The following is an 18,018-nucleotide window of genomic DNA, read 5'->3' as shown; positions in this document are numbered from 1 at the left end:
GCATTTGGTAAAACTATCCGGAGTACAAGCAAGTAGGTATGACCTTCAGCTGAGGATTTAAGAATTTGTGAGGGATGTGCACACTTGGGGGGCACAATACAATTGTGTGCCCGCAGGTCAACAAGAACCGTGGAAGAGCAGTAAGCTCTGTTTACTAACTTTCTTTCAGAAAAGGCAGGTCCATCCACCACAGATGTTCACAATCACTTGTATCACCTTCTTGGCATTACAATTATAAATAGTTAGTGGTTAAAGCAGATAAGAAATGTGGTGGTGTGAAATTGTTTAGGAGGCTTCAGTGTGTCACTGCGAGGTGCAGCTGGTTCTGCTGAAATGAGAGGAATACATAGGGATACTGTATGAGATGATGAGTATAAAGCGTCTGACACTGTCTTATAATAATCCATATTTCTAAAGCATGAACATATCACCCCTTAAGGTTTCATGGAGCTGGGGGCCACTGGGGAGACTAAGTAAGCTGTTGCCTGGAGTCACATGGTGCTGAGCTGAGCTGCCGTCGGGGATCGAACCGTGAGCCTCGTGCTCCGGAGTCAGCCACTCGGTCGATGCGCCACACCTCTCCCAATGTGCTTCCTAGGCATTGAGTGTGTTTCCTAGGTCTGATAGTGAGAATTCTAGACTAAACTGAGCTCGACACTGATCCTGAAGTCTAGAGAGGCACACATGAAACAGCCCAGTTTCAGTCCAAACATTTATGGTTGTACATAAGATACTGCCTGCCATAACTCCATCACTGCAGAATCTCTTCTCATTGGTTTGTTGTGTAGAGGTTCCAATGAGGAGCCTGGACAGAAAAACTGAGTTTTGGGTACGGAAGGATGCTAATCAAACAGTGAAACCATGGTGAAAAGGAAATGATCCTCTGAATAGGACAACTAGAAGAATAGAGAAGCAATCCATTGACAATGTTTGAAAGAGACAAGAGAGGCTCAGTCATGTGCAAGCTCAATATGCGATGGTGATAGAGGAAGCTAAGCTGAAGATTTTAATTTCAGGAAAGTTCCATATATTTTCAGAAATGTAGGCATCCTGATAATTGCTAAGTTCATAACCTAAAACACAACTATAAGAAAGTGGTGATGTATCTTGAAGTCACAAATTATATTTTAGCCATCATGTTATGACTCTCATATGTTTAGAATCTTAGTTAGGATTATAATGAATTTTGTAAGGGAAAGGGATGAGTGGCCTCCTGCAACTAATGAGCAGGAAATGGGGACAATTGGTTGGTGCCATAATGAGGCTCAGTTAGGGTAGGATGACCTTTGAACTTTGAACCCATAAATGTGTGCTCAGTGGCCAGGCACAGGGTAATGGAAGTCTATTGGAAGTGAAGTAGAGAGGTAGGTAGGCCACAGAGGCTCAAAGAAAGTCACAGAGACTTGGGAGAGGGGTTCAGGAAAACACAACATTAAAAATGATTTCAAATGATTACTTTTGAGTATGAATACATACACTAACAGATGCTGTGAGCAGCTTATTAGATAGGGAATGTTGGCACAGCTTAAAATAATATCATTACATTTAAGTGGTTTAAACAATGATACAAAAATGTCAAGCATTACTGCTTCTGTTGATTTTGCTGTAGCTGGATTCCACTTTATAACTACTCCTCTGAATCCGGGGGGAGAGGGGGGTCACTATTGTTATAAAGAAGGATCTCCTGTGAGAAATAGTTTCCTCAAATTCGTATCAAGATGGTTACTGAGAATAATATGATTTGTAAATGGGGAAATAAACATGTGGCATTTATTAGATTTTATTGGGCACTTGACAATAACTGAAAACCCATATAGAATTTGGTATTAGAGCTAGCATCTGTTAACACATAAATAATTATAGATATAGATTATTCAAAAACCTGCAGTAAACTCTACAAATCCAAAAAGTGATACATAAAAATCAATGATGGGGAAAGCTATAACCAATATAGAGAATGAGGATTAAAAGACAACAAACATCTCAAAACCCTCAAACTTGTGAATGTGCATACTAATCAGCCATATTTAACAAATCATCTAAGTTAGGCAGGTAAATACCCCAAAACTCCAGCTAGTTTTCCAGACCCTTCTGACAATACAGCCTTTATGACACTATTAGAAACAATCATTAAGAATCCCTGTTAAGAGGCAGTTTAAACATTTCTCACAGTAAACATTTGAATACTAAAATCCATGAATTTAACCTGCAGTTTTTTACAGAGAATGATAACTTAGTGGATCAAGCAGATGTTGAGAACAGGTTTTCAAGAGTATCAATGAGCCTGAGAAAAAGCTATAGGGAAGCTTGAGTATTATCTACAGCTATCCCTTGAAAACAGTAAAATAAGTATATGAAGAATCTAAAGTTCCAGAGAAAATGCTTGTCTGGGAATTCCAGGAGGCAAAATATAAAAGTGTAATTTCCACATTCTAGAACCAAGATTCCAGAAAAATACAGAATGTAGTGCTTAACTATTTTTTTTTTACAGAGTTTTATATAGCGTAATCTTGACCCAAACGTATCGAGCATCAGAGCGCTTTACACGAGAACCAGTTGCTTACATGAGGACACATTCATTTTTGTTAGGCATGAGGAGATTAAGTCATTTTCCCAGAATCACAGGATGTTGCGTGTCCCTGCCGAGACTCAAATCTGGTTCCCCAGCTCCAAGGTTGACCGCCCAAGCCGTTAGGCCAATTCCTCTCCCCAATTTTACTATTGGAAAAATTGTGCGAACCAGAAACTAAAATCACTCCCACAGAGATACACAGTTACCTAAAAACATAGCAATCCACTGTACCACAAATCAGATGCATGATAAACTTAATGCTCCTTTCTCAGAACAAGAACTGTTTAAGACAGTTCACCTTCCTCCAAGCAGCAAAACAAGTGGAGAAGATTGCTTCCCAGCTGAATTTCACAAAACCTTCTTGGTTATTTAAAAAGTTCCACTAGCTAGCTTGTACAGTTACATTCTTACAAGCAGTAGTACCCCCCACTTTAAGAATATTTGCAGTGGTCAGCTTTGTCAGACCAGGAAAATCTTTCAAAATGTTAGCAAGTTGACTCGGGTACGCAGAGACACGCCTAATTTGCCCAACCAAAATGGATTTGTTTTCAAATGTTATCAGGCCACACACACCCACTGTTTTATACATGCAATAGATTATTGCACCGCCAACAAGATTCTAATGGAAATTACCCTGTTCAATGCTGAGTAAGCATTTGGGGGCAGATGTATGACCGTTTTTTGCAGTCGCAAAGCGGAATTAGGCCCCTTTGCAACTGCAAAAAAGTCTGCCCATTGTACTAACCCTATTTTGCGAGACGCTAACCTATTAGCGACTCACAAAATATGGTTAGCGACTCGCTATTAGGAAGGGGCATGCTAAGGGCACCCCTTCCTAATAGCGAGTGCAACTGCCATGTACCATCGTTTTGCGACCGAATTTGCAATCGCAAAACAGTCGCAGTTTACCACCCTTGTCAAAAGGGTGGTAAGCCACTCGCAAACGGGAAGGGGTCACCAGGGGACCCCTTCCCCTTTGTGAATGGGTTTGCATAACATTTTTAAGAGCAGGCAGTGGTCCCAGGGACCACTGCCTGCCCTTAAAAAATGAAACTGAAAATTTCATTATTTTAAAAATGCATCCCATTTTCCTTTAAGGAAAACGGGCTGCATTAAAAAAATATATACTGTTTTATTAAAAAAGCAGTCACAGACATGGTGGTCTGCTGACCCCAGCAGGCCACCATCCCTGGGAGCGCTAGCCATTCCCAATGGGGTCGCAAATTGCAACAGCCTCATTAATACTCATGAGGCATGCAATTTGCGACCCCAATGGGGATGGCAAACAGTGTATGAGACACTGTTGTACATTAAGTTTAGCGAGTCGCAAATTGAGTCGCAATTTTGCGCAATTTGCGACTCGCTAAACTTAATGGTCATACATCTGGCCCTTGATTTAGTCAATTGTGATTATCTATATTTCATCTTGAAAAACTGTGTTTGGATTTTACATTACAAATTGATCAAGACACTGTACCAAGGTTCGACTATCACAATAAAAATACATTCTGAGACAGTAGAATAAATTGATGTTATCCGGGCCCATGCAGGTTTGCTCAGAGTCAAATAAACTGTTGGCTTTTCTCATAGTATTATTAACATTATTCCTACATGCTTATAACATTGTTTCACTTCCAATTGAATTTTTGTCCAAAGCAAAACTGTATACAATCCTGTTCTAAAAATCCACTAGAGAATATTCTGAAAACTCTTTTCAAAGAATTTGAAAATTGAATAAAGCTGGCAGATATACAGTCAACACTAGAAAAACTGAGGGACTGCGACTATCTGCGGGCAGAGAGGTCCCATCCACATCTGGTAAACTGGGTTTTGCAAGTAACCCAAAATATATCCTGTAATCAGGGTAATGTAAAAATTCAAAGACCTACATCATTCTAACCCCCAGTCAAATTTTTTAAAAGGTAAAAAAGTATGATTACTGAAATTAGATGGCCGGCACAAAGACAAATTTCTATCATATGCCTTTATTTACCCCCTGAGCTGATGATTTAGCTCTGCTTAAATTGTGTCTATACTACACCGCAGCATTAGTGCTTTTTCAAACACATTTTACTGTCCACTAGGTTGATAATACTGTTTTAGAGAAAATGATAAAAACAGAATATCAAAATAATTCCCATATTTAATTTCTTTAAAAAAAATCCTAAATTAACTAGATACAAGGTCTTAATTGAGACTAGGAGAAACAGAACATCAATGTACGATAGACTAAACATCATGATAATCCCTGAATCATCTATTTGTGCTGCAATCTTTCCCTTTATTGCCATGCATGGGACTCAGAATGGACCCAATACCGCATAATCTATGTGAAAGATTTTACCATAGATGGTCAATTTATTGTATAGGATATGATCAGACAGTAAATAACTCAACTGTACAAGTTTACTTATTTCTAATTAACAGGTATGATGAAATCCTTACCACAAAAAAAACCTCAACTGTGTGGATAACGGAAAGGTTATTTACCCAGAATAGTCAATTACTAGGCAATGGCAATTAAATAGACAGTCCCCTGCATCCTTGTTATATGGTATAATGCAAAAATGGCAAGAATACTGGTTTCAATACAACACCCAAAACGTCTTGGTATTAGGGAAGCAAATTTGCCTAAAGGGTTACTCCATCACACAGCCTAACTGCATACAACCACACAGCCTAACTACATAAAACCAGTGTCCAATTTTCAAATAAGTGCCCCTGGTGCCAGAAAGACAGCAAAGGTGGGTGGAACTGCTCCCATGAGGAACAGGGTCAAGACTGATTTGCATGTGGCTGGTTCCAAACTGGGGTGGCGTAGTGAGCAAACAAAATAATGGATTTAACCAAGATCTTTTGACTGTGGGAGAATGTTTGATTTATTCAGCATTCGTCCATCATCAGCACTTTTCACCCTAAGTGGGATGGGTATGCCCAAATGTGGGTCTCTTGCTCGCTGTGCTACTGGATTCTAAATAGCCTGGCTGATGAGGGGTGATATACCCCGAAGCCGGTCCCAGCATGCTTGTTTCCACTCCCGGGAGGACCCGGCTTGGCAGTTCAGTCTGGACTTTCCCTATAAGGAGCAGGGGCAAGACTGATTTGTATATGACTGGGTCCAAACTGGGGTGGTGCAGTGAGCAAAAAAATGATGGCTTTAACCCAGATCTCTTTCCTGGGGGAGAATGTCTGATTTATTTAGCATTCCATCCATCATGTGTTGCCTCAGCACCTTCCGCCATAAGTGGGATCGTATGCCCGGACGAGGGTCCATTGCTCGCTGTGCCACTGGATTCAAGCTAGCATGGCTGATGAGGGGTGATATACCCCGAAACCGGTCCCAGGTCCCAGGATTCTTGTTTTCGGTCCAGGGAAGACCTTGCTTGGCAGTTCGGGCTGGACTGCTCCCATAAGGAACAGGGTTAAGACTGATTTTTTATGTGGCTGGGCCCAAACTCGTGTAGCGAGTGAGCAAAAGAACATTGGATTTAACGGCGATCTCTTGACTGGGGGAGAATGTTTGATTTATTCAGCATTCTGTCCATCATTTGTTGCCCCAGCAAAATCATTGTGCCACCAACCCACTAAAGTAGCCCTTTAAAATATGCCTCAAGACCTACCCCTGCAGCCATTGTGTGCAGTTTTAAACTGTCATTTGAACTAGCAAAATAAAACTTTTGCCAGGCCTAAATCTCTCTTTATCATACGTAGGTCACCCCTAAGTTAGGCCCTAAATGCTCACACGGCAGGGTTCATGGTATTTAAAAAGCAGGGCATGTATATTTAATGGTTCCTCTTAAGTCGTTTTTCACAGTAGCAAGGCTGGCTCTCCAATAGAACAATACTGGGTTTCATTATAAAAATGTATAATGCGTAACTTCAGTTTTGGGTCTGCTAGAAATATGATTCAGGACTAAATTGAATAGGAATTGAAAATCCAACTTGATGGTAAAGTATGAGTTTATATTACTATTTCAGAAATTACACTTTTATAAAGTTGTAATTTTCCAGCCTAAGCCAATTTGCCTTTCTGCCAGTGCCCTGGGCTACCTGACCCTGATGTCTCCCTGGAATGTTATTGCTGTCTGATAGTGGACATAGGGCCTTGGGTGTGGGAAGGGGTGTTTCTCTCCTGAGCAGGATGTTCAGGGCACGGAACCTAGCCCATGCCCAAGCTTCAAATGTTTACCTGGGTCTCTAGCCAGTGCCTTCTTGACTTCAAAGAAAGCCTACCGTGTCACTGGCTGATGCAGTTGACATCTGGGTCTCCCAGCCCTCTGTCTCTCACCTTAGCCAGGCTACTTCCAAATCCAGTGTAGATAGAGAGATAGAGGCACTGACCAAAACTCGTTAAGGGTTGAACAAAGGCTTACACCCACCAACAGGCTGCCATTGGGCATTAAGGTGGACCTCCCTAACCCCTCCTCAAAACATTCCTGGACCTGTGTGGATCAGAAGAATACTGCCCTGATGTCTGAAGAACCGGAAGGAAGACTGAATCGGCTTGCACTGAACCCAGGACTCCAGAAATGACTTATTTCGTTGACCTCCTGTTCGAGCTATAGGAATACAACAAGCTTCGAGAGGCCACTTTCCCTGCAACTGCCCACTGATCACTTCCAACTGGACCTGTCTTGGATCCTGCTGCTGGCCTCTGTTGGAGTGAGTACTAACACCCAAGTGGTTTACTTTATTTCCTGGATCTGCATTAGAGTGTACTCTTCCTGCCTAACCTTAATAGCAGTGGCTTAGAAACTTTTCTACACATTTCTGCTCGTGGAAACTGTGTGGGACAGGGGCCTACTTGAAAGCCAATCTGCTGAGGCTTGATTGCAAGAGGGATCGACTTCCCCACAGCTCCCGCTACGTTCTTCTCTGCAGCAGCAAATATTTTTACTTGGATCTCGCAGTTCAGCCTCATGGAGCTCTCTTTGAGGCTCGCCGGCAGCTTTGCTGGCTGAGGAAATTTTCACCAGTCCTGATATTGAGCAGCACCCCATTGACGACCTCCTTGGTGTGAAATCTTTACATTTCCCCATAGGAGCTTTTCTCGGCTTCATCGACAGCTTCACAGAGACTTTGTGCAGTGGCTTTGACATCAATGTCCCACATCTTCGGATTCAGCCTTGTGCCTTGCTCTGCTGAAGATATTCTCTTCTCAGAATTTCTTCTGAGTTAGAAGGTGAATCTTGAACCAGGACCAACCTGGTTCTTGTATTTGACACACGCTCCATCATGGTCGGCCTTCACTTTTGACTTTGACTCAGTCATGTGTGACCATATTACTGCAGTTCCAAATTTGTTCTAAATTGGCTAGAGATGTTTCTTGTTTTGTGCTTTCACTTTTTACTGGTTGAGTGCTGCATAATTACTTTACACATTGCCTCTAAGTTAAGCCCGACTGCTTTTGCGCCAATCCACTCGTGGGTTTAGCACATTTTTATTTAGTGACTTTTGTGATTCACCCTGCCAAGGATTGTGAATATTCTTTGAAGTGGGTTCTCTCACCCATTCAACATACAGATATGGTCTGTTATTACAGTAGTGTAAATATTTAATTTTGATATGTGAGTGCAAGTGTATTGATACTTATGAAATCCAGAATTAAATGAAAAAGAACATTTGTACAAGTTAATTAAAACTAATCACGCTCAGAATCCTAGGTGTGTATAGGGCTGGATTACAGAGAGAAACGTTTGACAAAAGAATAAAAAAGAACAAGATTTGGCACAGGGTGTTGCTCAATCTTTTGATGGTGATCCTGGATTGTATTGTAACTACTGCAGAAATAAAGGAACCACAGGTCCATTTTATTTTCACACAAGATATCATACAATCCATACAATAAATAATAAAAACAACCAGTTCAACATTTAGGTCATATATCTTCCTGGAAGTCAAGGATTCTTTTTTATGTACAATTTTAACCTGATCTGCTAGATCATACTTATGAAGTTCTTCAGTTACTTTGGATTGCATATGCAATGAAATGTCCTTAATAGCCTCAAGTTGCAAAGGCCAAAATAATGAGTCAGTTAAAGGCAATCCCATATGAAAGGAGTTGGTTGAAGCCAAGACCTTAGAATACTTTGGTGCTTGCTCTTAAGCCTCATTAGGTGTGTAAGATAATTTGACAAAGATGAAATTGAGAGCTAATGTGGGAATATGCCTTTTTTTGCATATTCACCCCCCATTTTCTGCTGATATGTATTGCTGTTTTTTGTTCACTGTACACTTGGGCAGTACTGTCAAGGACCCAGTATATGTGCTCTGACTCTTAAAGCATGGTAAACTTGGATAACTGATAATTGCCATCTTTTGCTTCCCAATAAGGCAATAGTATGTGGTGTAGAAAATACACCAATGGCATAGAAATGTTAAAAGTCATATGTGTACTGCAGTACATGTTGTGCCATTCACTAGGCTGACCACCACAAAAAAAGGATTCCTGGTGAAATAAAAGTTGGCATATATCTACAGTGACTAACCCTCAAAACCTATTTTCACTATGAAGGGCTCTAGCTGTCCTGTAAGAAAAATTAAAGTTCAGAATAAATTCACAACACTGCTATCTATGGTTTAGGACAAGCTACCATAGTAATTCAAACACAGTTTTTAATGTTCATTAAAAATCCAATACAGAAGAGAATTCAGATTTGTAATAAATATTTAGGAAAGGAAACGTGATTTTTAAAAAGGTACTCTTTGCCTGAACCTCCAGTAGACAAATTAACATTGCCCAGCCAGCAGCTGGTCTGACAGCGCTTCTCCTTGACGAAGTGTGAACTGCTCCCAGAAATATAAACAATGGCTTAGGCGTTTTGCCAGGAAGACCTGCATTGATGCCTGTAACACATATTAGATTGGAAAGAACAACTAGGGAGGGTTCAGCAACTTCATTAACTTGAAAAGAACCATGGTGAGGCCTGGCCAAACAGTTTAGTGTAGAGGGAAACCTGAAGAGCCCAAAAGAAAGGAAAACCTTTTTTTCCAGAAAGCGACTTCAGAACTAATGTTCAGCCTGCATACTATTGAATCCACTGTTACATGGCCTCTGAAACTCCACACTGACACTCTTTAAGGGCATCTTACATGCTACAGCATATGTTAGACAAATCCTGGAGAAATTTGATCACTTCACCTCAGCTCCATTGCCTCCCCTTGCCAGCCACCTCGTCTTCAAAAACATATTTTGAGATGCTGCTTTGGTCTAGGTCCCTGGTTGCTATGCACCAGTACATTTGTTTGATTGTGTTTATAATGAATTCCTGCAATACTTGTATTGCTTCATCATTAAAAAGCCATTATGATTAGCACAGCTGATTATCTTGCAGACAAGCTCACCATCCCTGGTGGCTCTCAGCAAACCGATACCAACACCTGTTCAACCTCCACTGGCTCCCTGTTTAGAAGGGAGTTACTTTCAAGATACTCAACCATACCTACAAATGCCTCCACAACACCGGACCCCAATACCTCAACAAAAGAATCTCCTTCCATGTACCCAAGAGAAACCTCAGATCCGCCGACCTCGCCCTCGCCGAAACCCCACAAATCCGCAAAGCCAGAACAGGTGGAAGAGCCTTCTCCTACATCGCGGCCAAGAACTGGAACAAGCTCCCGATCTACATCAGACGAGCCCCCTCCCTGAAAGACCTGGTTCTTCAACTGAACAGAGCTGCTTAACATCACCCCCCCCCCACCCCCCAGCACCTTGAGACCCTCACGGGTGAGTAGTGCGCTTATAATTCCCCTTATTGGTTGATTATAGTCAGCCCACTATCACACTGGCAACTAAGAAGTGTAGAAAAGAATGAGATAGAAATTATCATTGCTATTCTACATGAAGAAATAGCTTGCAGGTTTTATATCGTCAGCACATTCTTCACGCACAACTTGTGGGCTTGGCAGAATCCTTAAAATGTTTATAGCATTTTATCTACTTACTCTTGGTCAATAGCTGGTGATGTACATGAATTTTGAATTTGTTTACATGAAAAATGGTGACGTTTCAAAATATTTCCCATCTGAGAGCTATATCAAGCATCACTTGGATTTATATTCACAATAGCTCCCTAACATTTGTTAATTATCATCTGGAGGATTGCTGGAAGCTTCCTCAATTAGGTTAAAATTAAATAACTGTCACCTCTGGCCAAAAGGTTCAGATTTGTTTGGAATACAGTGTTTACTGTGTCAACATTACCTCCATTTTCCTTTCAATGGCCACTACCTTGAGCAGCCATATCTTGTAGGATGATTATTTCAATATCCCTTGAGGAGGTCTGTCAAGTCAGTTTTGAGGCAATTTTAGGTATATCTACAACATTCCTTGCATGTTGGGCACAAAGAAAAGTATTCCTTCAAGAATGCCATTTGATCCACCAAGGGATGAGACGATTCTAGGATAATTTAAAACAACTAAATACAGAAGTGTGCAGAAAATCTTTTCGGATTTCCTGTTTCTTTAATATTAATACAATAAAAAGGAATATTGGTTTCTGTGGTTAGGTTGCGGCGAATATCATGTGTATCTCCCAAGATATGATTTGAGGGGTGCCATTAACTTTTCCCGCTGAAAGCCTTATCAGCTCCTTTAGACTTCAGGCTGAGATTTTCTACGGTAATCTTATTGTGTTCAAATTAGACTGTACTTAAAAACAGAACTTAATTTTGTGGCCAGACCATCAGCATTTAAGCATTAACCAAACAAACAATACACAGTTTAGTGCAACCAAGAAGATAAACTCACATTGTTGGAGGCCCCGAGTCCTTCAGCCCACCAGCCTGACATAATGTCGAGGATACATTTAGTGTGGTCCACAAGTTAGGCATGTGTCACAGTTGCACCATTGTTGAGGAACTCCAACGACCTTGAGTATTTGGTAATTATAGTAGCCAATATGGATAAAGTAGGACTCCTCCTGCTTAACAAGATGCTGATTCTAATGCAACAGCAGCAAAGCAGACAACCCAATCAAACACCTGGACTCCGACTGACACTAAGGTATAGTACAGAAATAAGCAGAAACTCTGTCATACGTGTGCTCTGCTTGCTCATAGTTTGTCACAATTCCCCAGTGGCTCTGCACGCCGCACCACAATCAAGTTAAGTGTAAACTTTGAAGAATGTCATGTACAATGTGCTGTGCACTCGGTTGTCTGTCATACTTTGTACTTTTTCTGGCCAGAGCAGATTATTGTGCAAAGGAAGATCACCCCTCTCTCCCTCGTGGAGCAATTCCAGTCCCTGGGTGCCAGCAGGAGTGTGATGTCCTTGATTCTTTTTCTTCCAGCACAGTATATTTCCTGGTCCAAGAGTGTTGTGAGAAGGTGTTGCTGAGTTGCCAGTCTCATTTGGTTCATGAGCCAATGATTAGAGATGTTTTTGTATCTAATAATGCTCACTTTCTCACTCTATGACTACCTCCTTTCGAAACACTTTTCTTTAATGTGAAAACAGATTCCCGGAAGCCCTGAATCCAAAATGACTTGCTTACCCCTACTTTGATCACAATGTGCTCTGGCTCTCCGTAAAGGACTTCCTTCTTTAGACAAAATGTCCTTCCTCTGTCAGCAACAATAACTGACAGGACTATAGTCAGAAAGTCTAGGAAGGACCAGGGAATGGATGGAACAGATGCTGTCAGCCTATTTTGGCATCTCCAAGTCAAAAGAGGTAGTCTGAATGCCAATCTTTGTTCTGACAAATTCTCTCGTTCCACCCGTAGATGACTAATCCGTATAAAGTGGCCAATTAATGACAATAGCACTGCTATCCTAGGTCCAGAGGCCAGGCTACTGCTTTCTGAAGAGCAGGTTTAGTAACACAGAAATGTGTATTTGGCCCTTGAAGGTGAGATGTGTGGTAAAACTGGACATAAACCTGTATTAGTTCACACAATATACTTTTTTTATAAAGTTCTGTTTTCACTAAATTTATCAAAAATCTACTGTTACCATAAAGTTAGATTTTTTAAGCTAAGTGGAAAATATTGTTGAATACTTTTACCACTCCTTTTTTAAGTGAAGATATAAATTAAGGGTTATAATTTTACCTAGGCCTCTTCATGGAGAATCTAGCTGAAAACTCTGTCTGACGTTTCGCTCAAACTTTAATAACATTGACAAGAAACGCCATGGTGGCAGTTCCTGCGAGTGTTTATACCTGTTTGTGAGGCTGGTAGACAACTCTAAATATTGCAAGAGGAGATAAGTTGGAATGGCTGGGGACAATGTCAAATCAGGCCCTAGGTCCCTGTGAGAACATAGTATCTTAATTAGATTAAGTGCCCACGTGCACCTACAGGGCTCGGGGGACTTATTAGCATATAAAAATTGATTTTCCTACATGGCAATGGCATTTTGTCTTGCCATGTATCAATCCAGTGCTTTTAAACTGCACCCCGCCAGAACAAAGTGATGCTCCTGACAGCCCTGTATTTTTGGTCATACATGTAGGTTGTGTAAACACACACTGAAGCCCAGATGACATTTAACCTTCATGCCACTATTCAATGTTTGTGTTATCTTCCATGGCTTCATAGGAAAGCGAAACAGTCCACCTGGGTAAAACCAATTCTGAAAGTTTCATTTAAGGGCAGAGCTCATTCACAGTGGAAATAAACAACGGAGTTACAGGGCACAGATTGCTAATACCACTACAAATAGGGTTCAGAAAAAGGTGAAAGTCTGTGGTGACCACGGAGAAAAGGTGACTCTGCTACATTCTCAAAATATGGTGGTAAGACTTGTGAACTGCATAAAGGAAATTTGATCCTGTCTCACTCACTGCAACCTGTGGTTGCTGCCAGTGAAACAGAATTCATTTGAAAGTGCCATGCCTGCTGCACAGAGGGTTTTAAAGAACTGGACAAGCCTGTATATTTGCTCAGATTTGAGGACTTATAGGCCAACCAGATTGCTGAACTCCAGCTTTTTTCTGCTCAAGGAAGTGCCTGGTTTCAGTAGCACTGAATGCAAAGGTTGAGCCTTCCGAGTTTTAGGACTCACGGAAGTCAGTGCTATATGTGCCATCATTTTTCTATTTTTTCTTAAGTTTGGCTAAGTTTTCAGTTTCTACTAGCCAGATGCTTTGGTGAATGTGCGCTTAATAAATGCTAACAATAACAACAACAACAATATTAATAATATTCATAATATATTGTGGGTGTACTATTATTAATATTAGCAGTAGTAGTAGTAGTAGTAGTAGTAGTAGTAGTATCATTATTATTATTGCTATTATTTTTATTTTACAATATATTGTGTGCACTCACAATAGTAAGAAAGAACTAATACTATTACTAATTATTATCATCATCATTAGTCCACACAATATATAGTAATTAAATCCTTTTTAGGCTGTCATTATTTCAATTTCAATAGCTGTGCTTCATTGTCTTTCTACAAATTACCAATGTGCAGTACACACAGACATTACATTAGAGAATATGAATGCGCACTCTAAGAATCACAGTAAAATGATGATATATTTGTTTTCCCCGCTTGATATACTGTACCTGGATATACTTGTGTTCGGCTAAACCAGGAGGCACTTGAATGAGGGCATTGTTGTCAAAGTGAAGCTCTCTTAAGTGAGGAACATTTGCTAAAGATCCATTTTCAACAGTAGTTATGCTGTTTTGACTCAGGCCCAATCTGTAAAAAAAAACAGAGAAATGTGAATGAAAGAGCTAAATGCTATAATTATATGAAGCTTGTGTAAAGCCCTGATATCTGTTTTATTTAGTGTCTACCACATCATTCTATTAACAGTGATCTGCAAGGATGGCTACAGACTTTATCAATTTGTCTTCAGTTTTCAGCACCGGGAGCTTTTAAAAAATGTATTGGTCTGAGTCTTTTAGTATGCTGTATATTTTGATGTGAGGTCAGAATTGCGCTCACTCCGCCCACCATCAGCAACATAGTCAACCTAATAATATTGTCTGTATGTATGTATGTTTGTATGTATGTATGTATGTATTCATTATTTGTGTAGCACAAATCTACTTAAAAGGCAGAAGAGCGCTGTATAGTATCATAGGAAAAGATATTGTCAATAAGTTATAGGAGGGTTAGTTGGGTCCTCAGAGTTAAGGTGGGATGCTACCGCATTACAAGGCAAGGTTTTTTGAAAGATGTGTGTCTTTAAGTCTTTCCTAAATTGAAGCTGGGTTGGGGAGCCTTGAGGGATACAGTGTTGTTAGTACAGATCTTAGGTGCAAAAACAGTGTAGGTCCTTTGACATGTTTTCTTCTCCTTTTAATTTCTTTGGTTCAGTTGTTATAATCAAGGCGTTATGATTGTTAAGCACAGAAGCTCCCCTAACCCATCGCAACACTGCAATGCAGTGTTGTGATTGGTTTTCGGTGACCTGGTTCAAGCTCAACCAGGGAATGGGGGCCTGGACATGGTCTCCATACAGGCTGGAGAACTGGGAAAGTGCGCATGACTGGTTTGGTCGACCAAACAGTCATTGCACACTTAGGTGTGAACAAATCACTCCTCCCCTGCTTTTCTAGGAGAGCAGAGAAGAACCCGCAAAGGAAACATAAAATGATAATAACTCAGTTATTATCATTTTATCTTTACTTTACTTTATACTGCTGAAAAGCAGTAGGGTGATGCTCCTGCACCATAGAGGAGGAGCCGCCACTGGTGATAATCTTCTGTCTGCAGTGTGCCAAGAGCCACCACAAATGGTGAGTTTGTCAGCAAGATATGCGGTGGCCCCGCTGGTGATAGCTTTGTTGATGATGCAACTGGATCTTAATCTAGTACTGGCAGCACTGGAAGCGATTGGAGTTCCACCAAGGATGTAGTGATGTGGCCCTATTTCTTCAGGCCCTTGATGAGGCATGCTGTAGCTTGCAACGTGCCCTTGAGTGGGACTGTTAGAATCCGTTTCTGAGGGCATTAGGGCAAGCATGGTTTACTGGGCCCAACAGTGGGGGCTGAGGCCTTATACTCTTTTTCCTTTATGGGGAACGACCGGCTATTGATTCTGAGTAACTGGGCCAAGTACCTCTTCAGAACGTGGCTCTCAAGAACAGCATGGTCTGAGCAGTCGAAGGCTTCCTCAGGAGTGGCAGGGATTAAGGAGGATATACAGAGGTTAGCCAAATTTGGAGTGGGCGATACATTCCACTCTGCCGGTGGAGTTGGCTGAGTTTGGGCGACGCTACGTTATTCTTATAACATGGAATTCTGACCAAATTCCATCAACTGATGTGTGGTGGAGTTTTTTCTTGTGGGCGGCTTGCTAACAGTATGTTGACAAGCACAAGCGACATTTGGTGTGACCTAGTGTGATTTTTGTTCGCTGGGAGGGCATCTGGCAAAATGTCTCCAACAGGGGTGAATGCGGTAGGCAGCAACTGTTAGCAGTCAGAAAGGTGCAGCTTGAGTAGAAAATCCACTCGAGTGGTAGCAAAAACAACTCAAGAATCTGCGCCCTTTGGCACACAGTGTGGTGCTGTTCACGCTTATTTTTCAGAACCTACCGAGCTCCCAGTGCTAAATCACAGCGCAAGCAGGGCAATGTATCTCTTTCCGCCAGTTCGTTAATGGAATTCCAAGGAATCTTGTGGAGGTTTTTTAAAACTCTGTGGAATTCTGTGGAGATAAACTCCACATGTTCCACCAAGGCTTACTCAAAATACATAAAGCAGCTGCAATTAGTTATGATCCAGCCAAATACTCACTTTTATGAAAGAAGAGGTATTCTTTTCTGCCACCAACACAAAGGGAAATACTACATTCACAAACATTTTCCACAATCCCCCCTGTGGCCAGGGCTCAAGTGTTTCTTGGGCAGTTCCCCACTCCCCAGTCGCTCCAGCGATAGTGGTTATTCCCCATTCATTATTGGCAGCGTACAAGTAAGCCCCACTTCAAGTCTGAGTCTCAAATATTCCACTCCAATGCTTTCTTAAAGTCAAAAGTGTTCCAGCACCAAAAAACTATCTAGCAACCAATCTCCCCGGGCCAAAATCAGGCATACTTGCACCTGTGAGATGGAAGTGGTAGCAGCTGTTTTAGGTGACTTTACTCCAAGCGGCCCAGGGAATAGGTTCTGACCTTTAGACACCGCTAGTACCTAGCCTCCATACCCACTCAGTTAGATGTGCATTATCAGCAGCCATGTAGCCGGCTTTGGGTGTATGACCTTAAAATCAACTTCCACCCCACTATGCAGTCTTATACACATCAAACATGTTTTCACATGAACATTACCATACTACACAATTTACCATAGGAATTACATCAATAATGAACACATATGGATGGTTTCTCAATTTTGAAGGATGCAAACATATACCATGCTTATACAAAACTTAACAAATGATCATGCACTTGCATATTGTCACTTTGCCAGAACATACACTAACTCTATTAAAACATAAAAACAAACTGTGAAATCATGTTCTCAGTGTCAGAGGTTCTCAAAAAATTACTAATATCTTCCCATACAAAGAAACAATTGGGCAATTACAATTTCATCTCAGTGTCACTCAGGCTACTTAGGCAGACAATCATAGAACCTGTTAAACTCTCATTCACATATTATTTTCATCTTTGAAGAACAATGAAATGGCAGAAGTTGAGGTTACGTTAGTAGAAATATACAGAAATGTATAGCAATATAAAATGGTTGCGAAAATAAATAATGGATTGTTCTGTTTGGCTGTCTGTAGAAATCGACAAACAAAATACTAATTATGGAGCTAAGACTGTAAAATAATATTGCACAATAGTGCTATCCAACCCCTCTTCCACAGGAACCCAAAAAATATCGCCCACACTTCACAGAAGTTACATCTTAATGATCACCGTTGCCCACCATTGTTTATACAGTAGTGAAAGGCTTCAAACGTCTCAGCATAGCGACAATCAATTGTAAAACTAGTAGTCTATCTGCGAAAGGCAAGCAGATATATCCATCATGTTTTAGTACTTTTGTGGCACAGAATATAGTGGTATATAAAAATTTATATTTCACAGGGAATCATGAAATTTAAAAAATACAGAGCACAGGGAGCCCCTAACCACTCTGCAGAGCTTTCATATTGTCAAACCTACTATGGGGCATGGAGGACCCAATCATATAGAAAGGTTATCTAAATAATGTGGACCTAATGCAAATTATGCTGCACAATTTCTGTCAGTATTGTTTTCATCAATTTGAGAATTAAATAGCTTTTTTTGTGAAATCTGTCCTTTTTGGAAATTATGTTGTAAATTTTGTGGCACAGGAGGTAAATGGTGCAGTTATGGAAGTGCCTACATCCACTGACCTCACTATTGTCCATTGTTTTATTAGCAGTTCCTTCATGAAAGTGAAATAAAGCCTAAACATTCTAATTGCAAGTTGTGTCCATTGTTAGCTGTGCTGAAACAGTTTTTTTCAAGCTAACTGCCCAAAAATCAATAAGTAATAT

The 18,018-nt window shown here is 40.8% G+C and overlaps 1 protein-coding gene across 1 annotated transcript in view; it reads right to left on the bottom strand.

Annotated features, from left to right (window-relative positions):
* The window catches only part of LOC146855316 (decorin-like), a 234,203-nt gene that overhangs the window by 25,990 nt on the left and 190,195 nt on the right, over positions 1-18,018 (bottom strand). The window contains exon 7 of the mRNA XM_085653014.1: positions 14,095-14,233. Within this exon, the coding sequence (XP_085509140.1) occupies positions 14,095-14,233 (139 nt within the window). The remainder of the gene's footprint in view (positions 1-14,094; positions 14,234-18,018) is intronic.

This window comes from Triturus cristatus, chromosome 4_1 (genome assembly GCF_964204655.1).
Source record: "Triturus cristatus chromosome 4_1, aTriCri1.1, whole genome shotgun sequence".
NCBI classification, from domain to species: Eukaryota; Metazoa; Chordata; class Amphibia; order Caudata; family Salamandridae; genus Triturus; species Triturus cristatus.
This window is presented reverse-complemented; position numbering and strand designations above follow the sequence as displayed.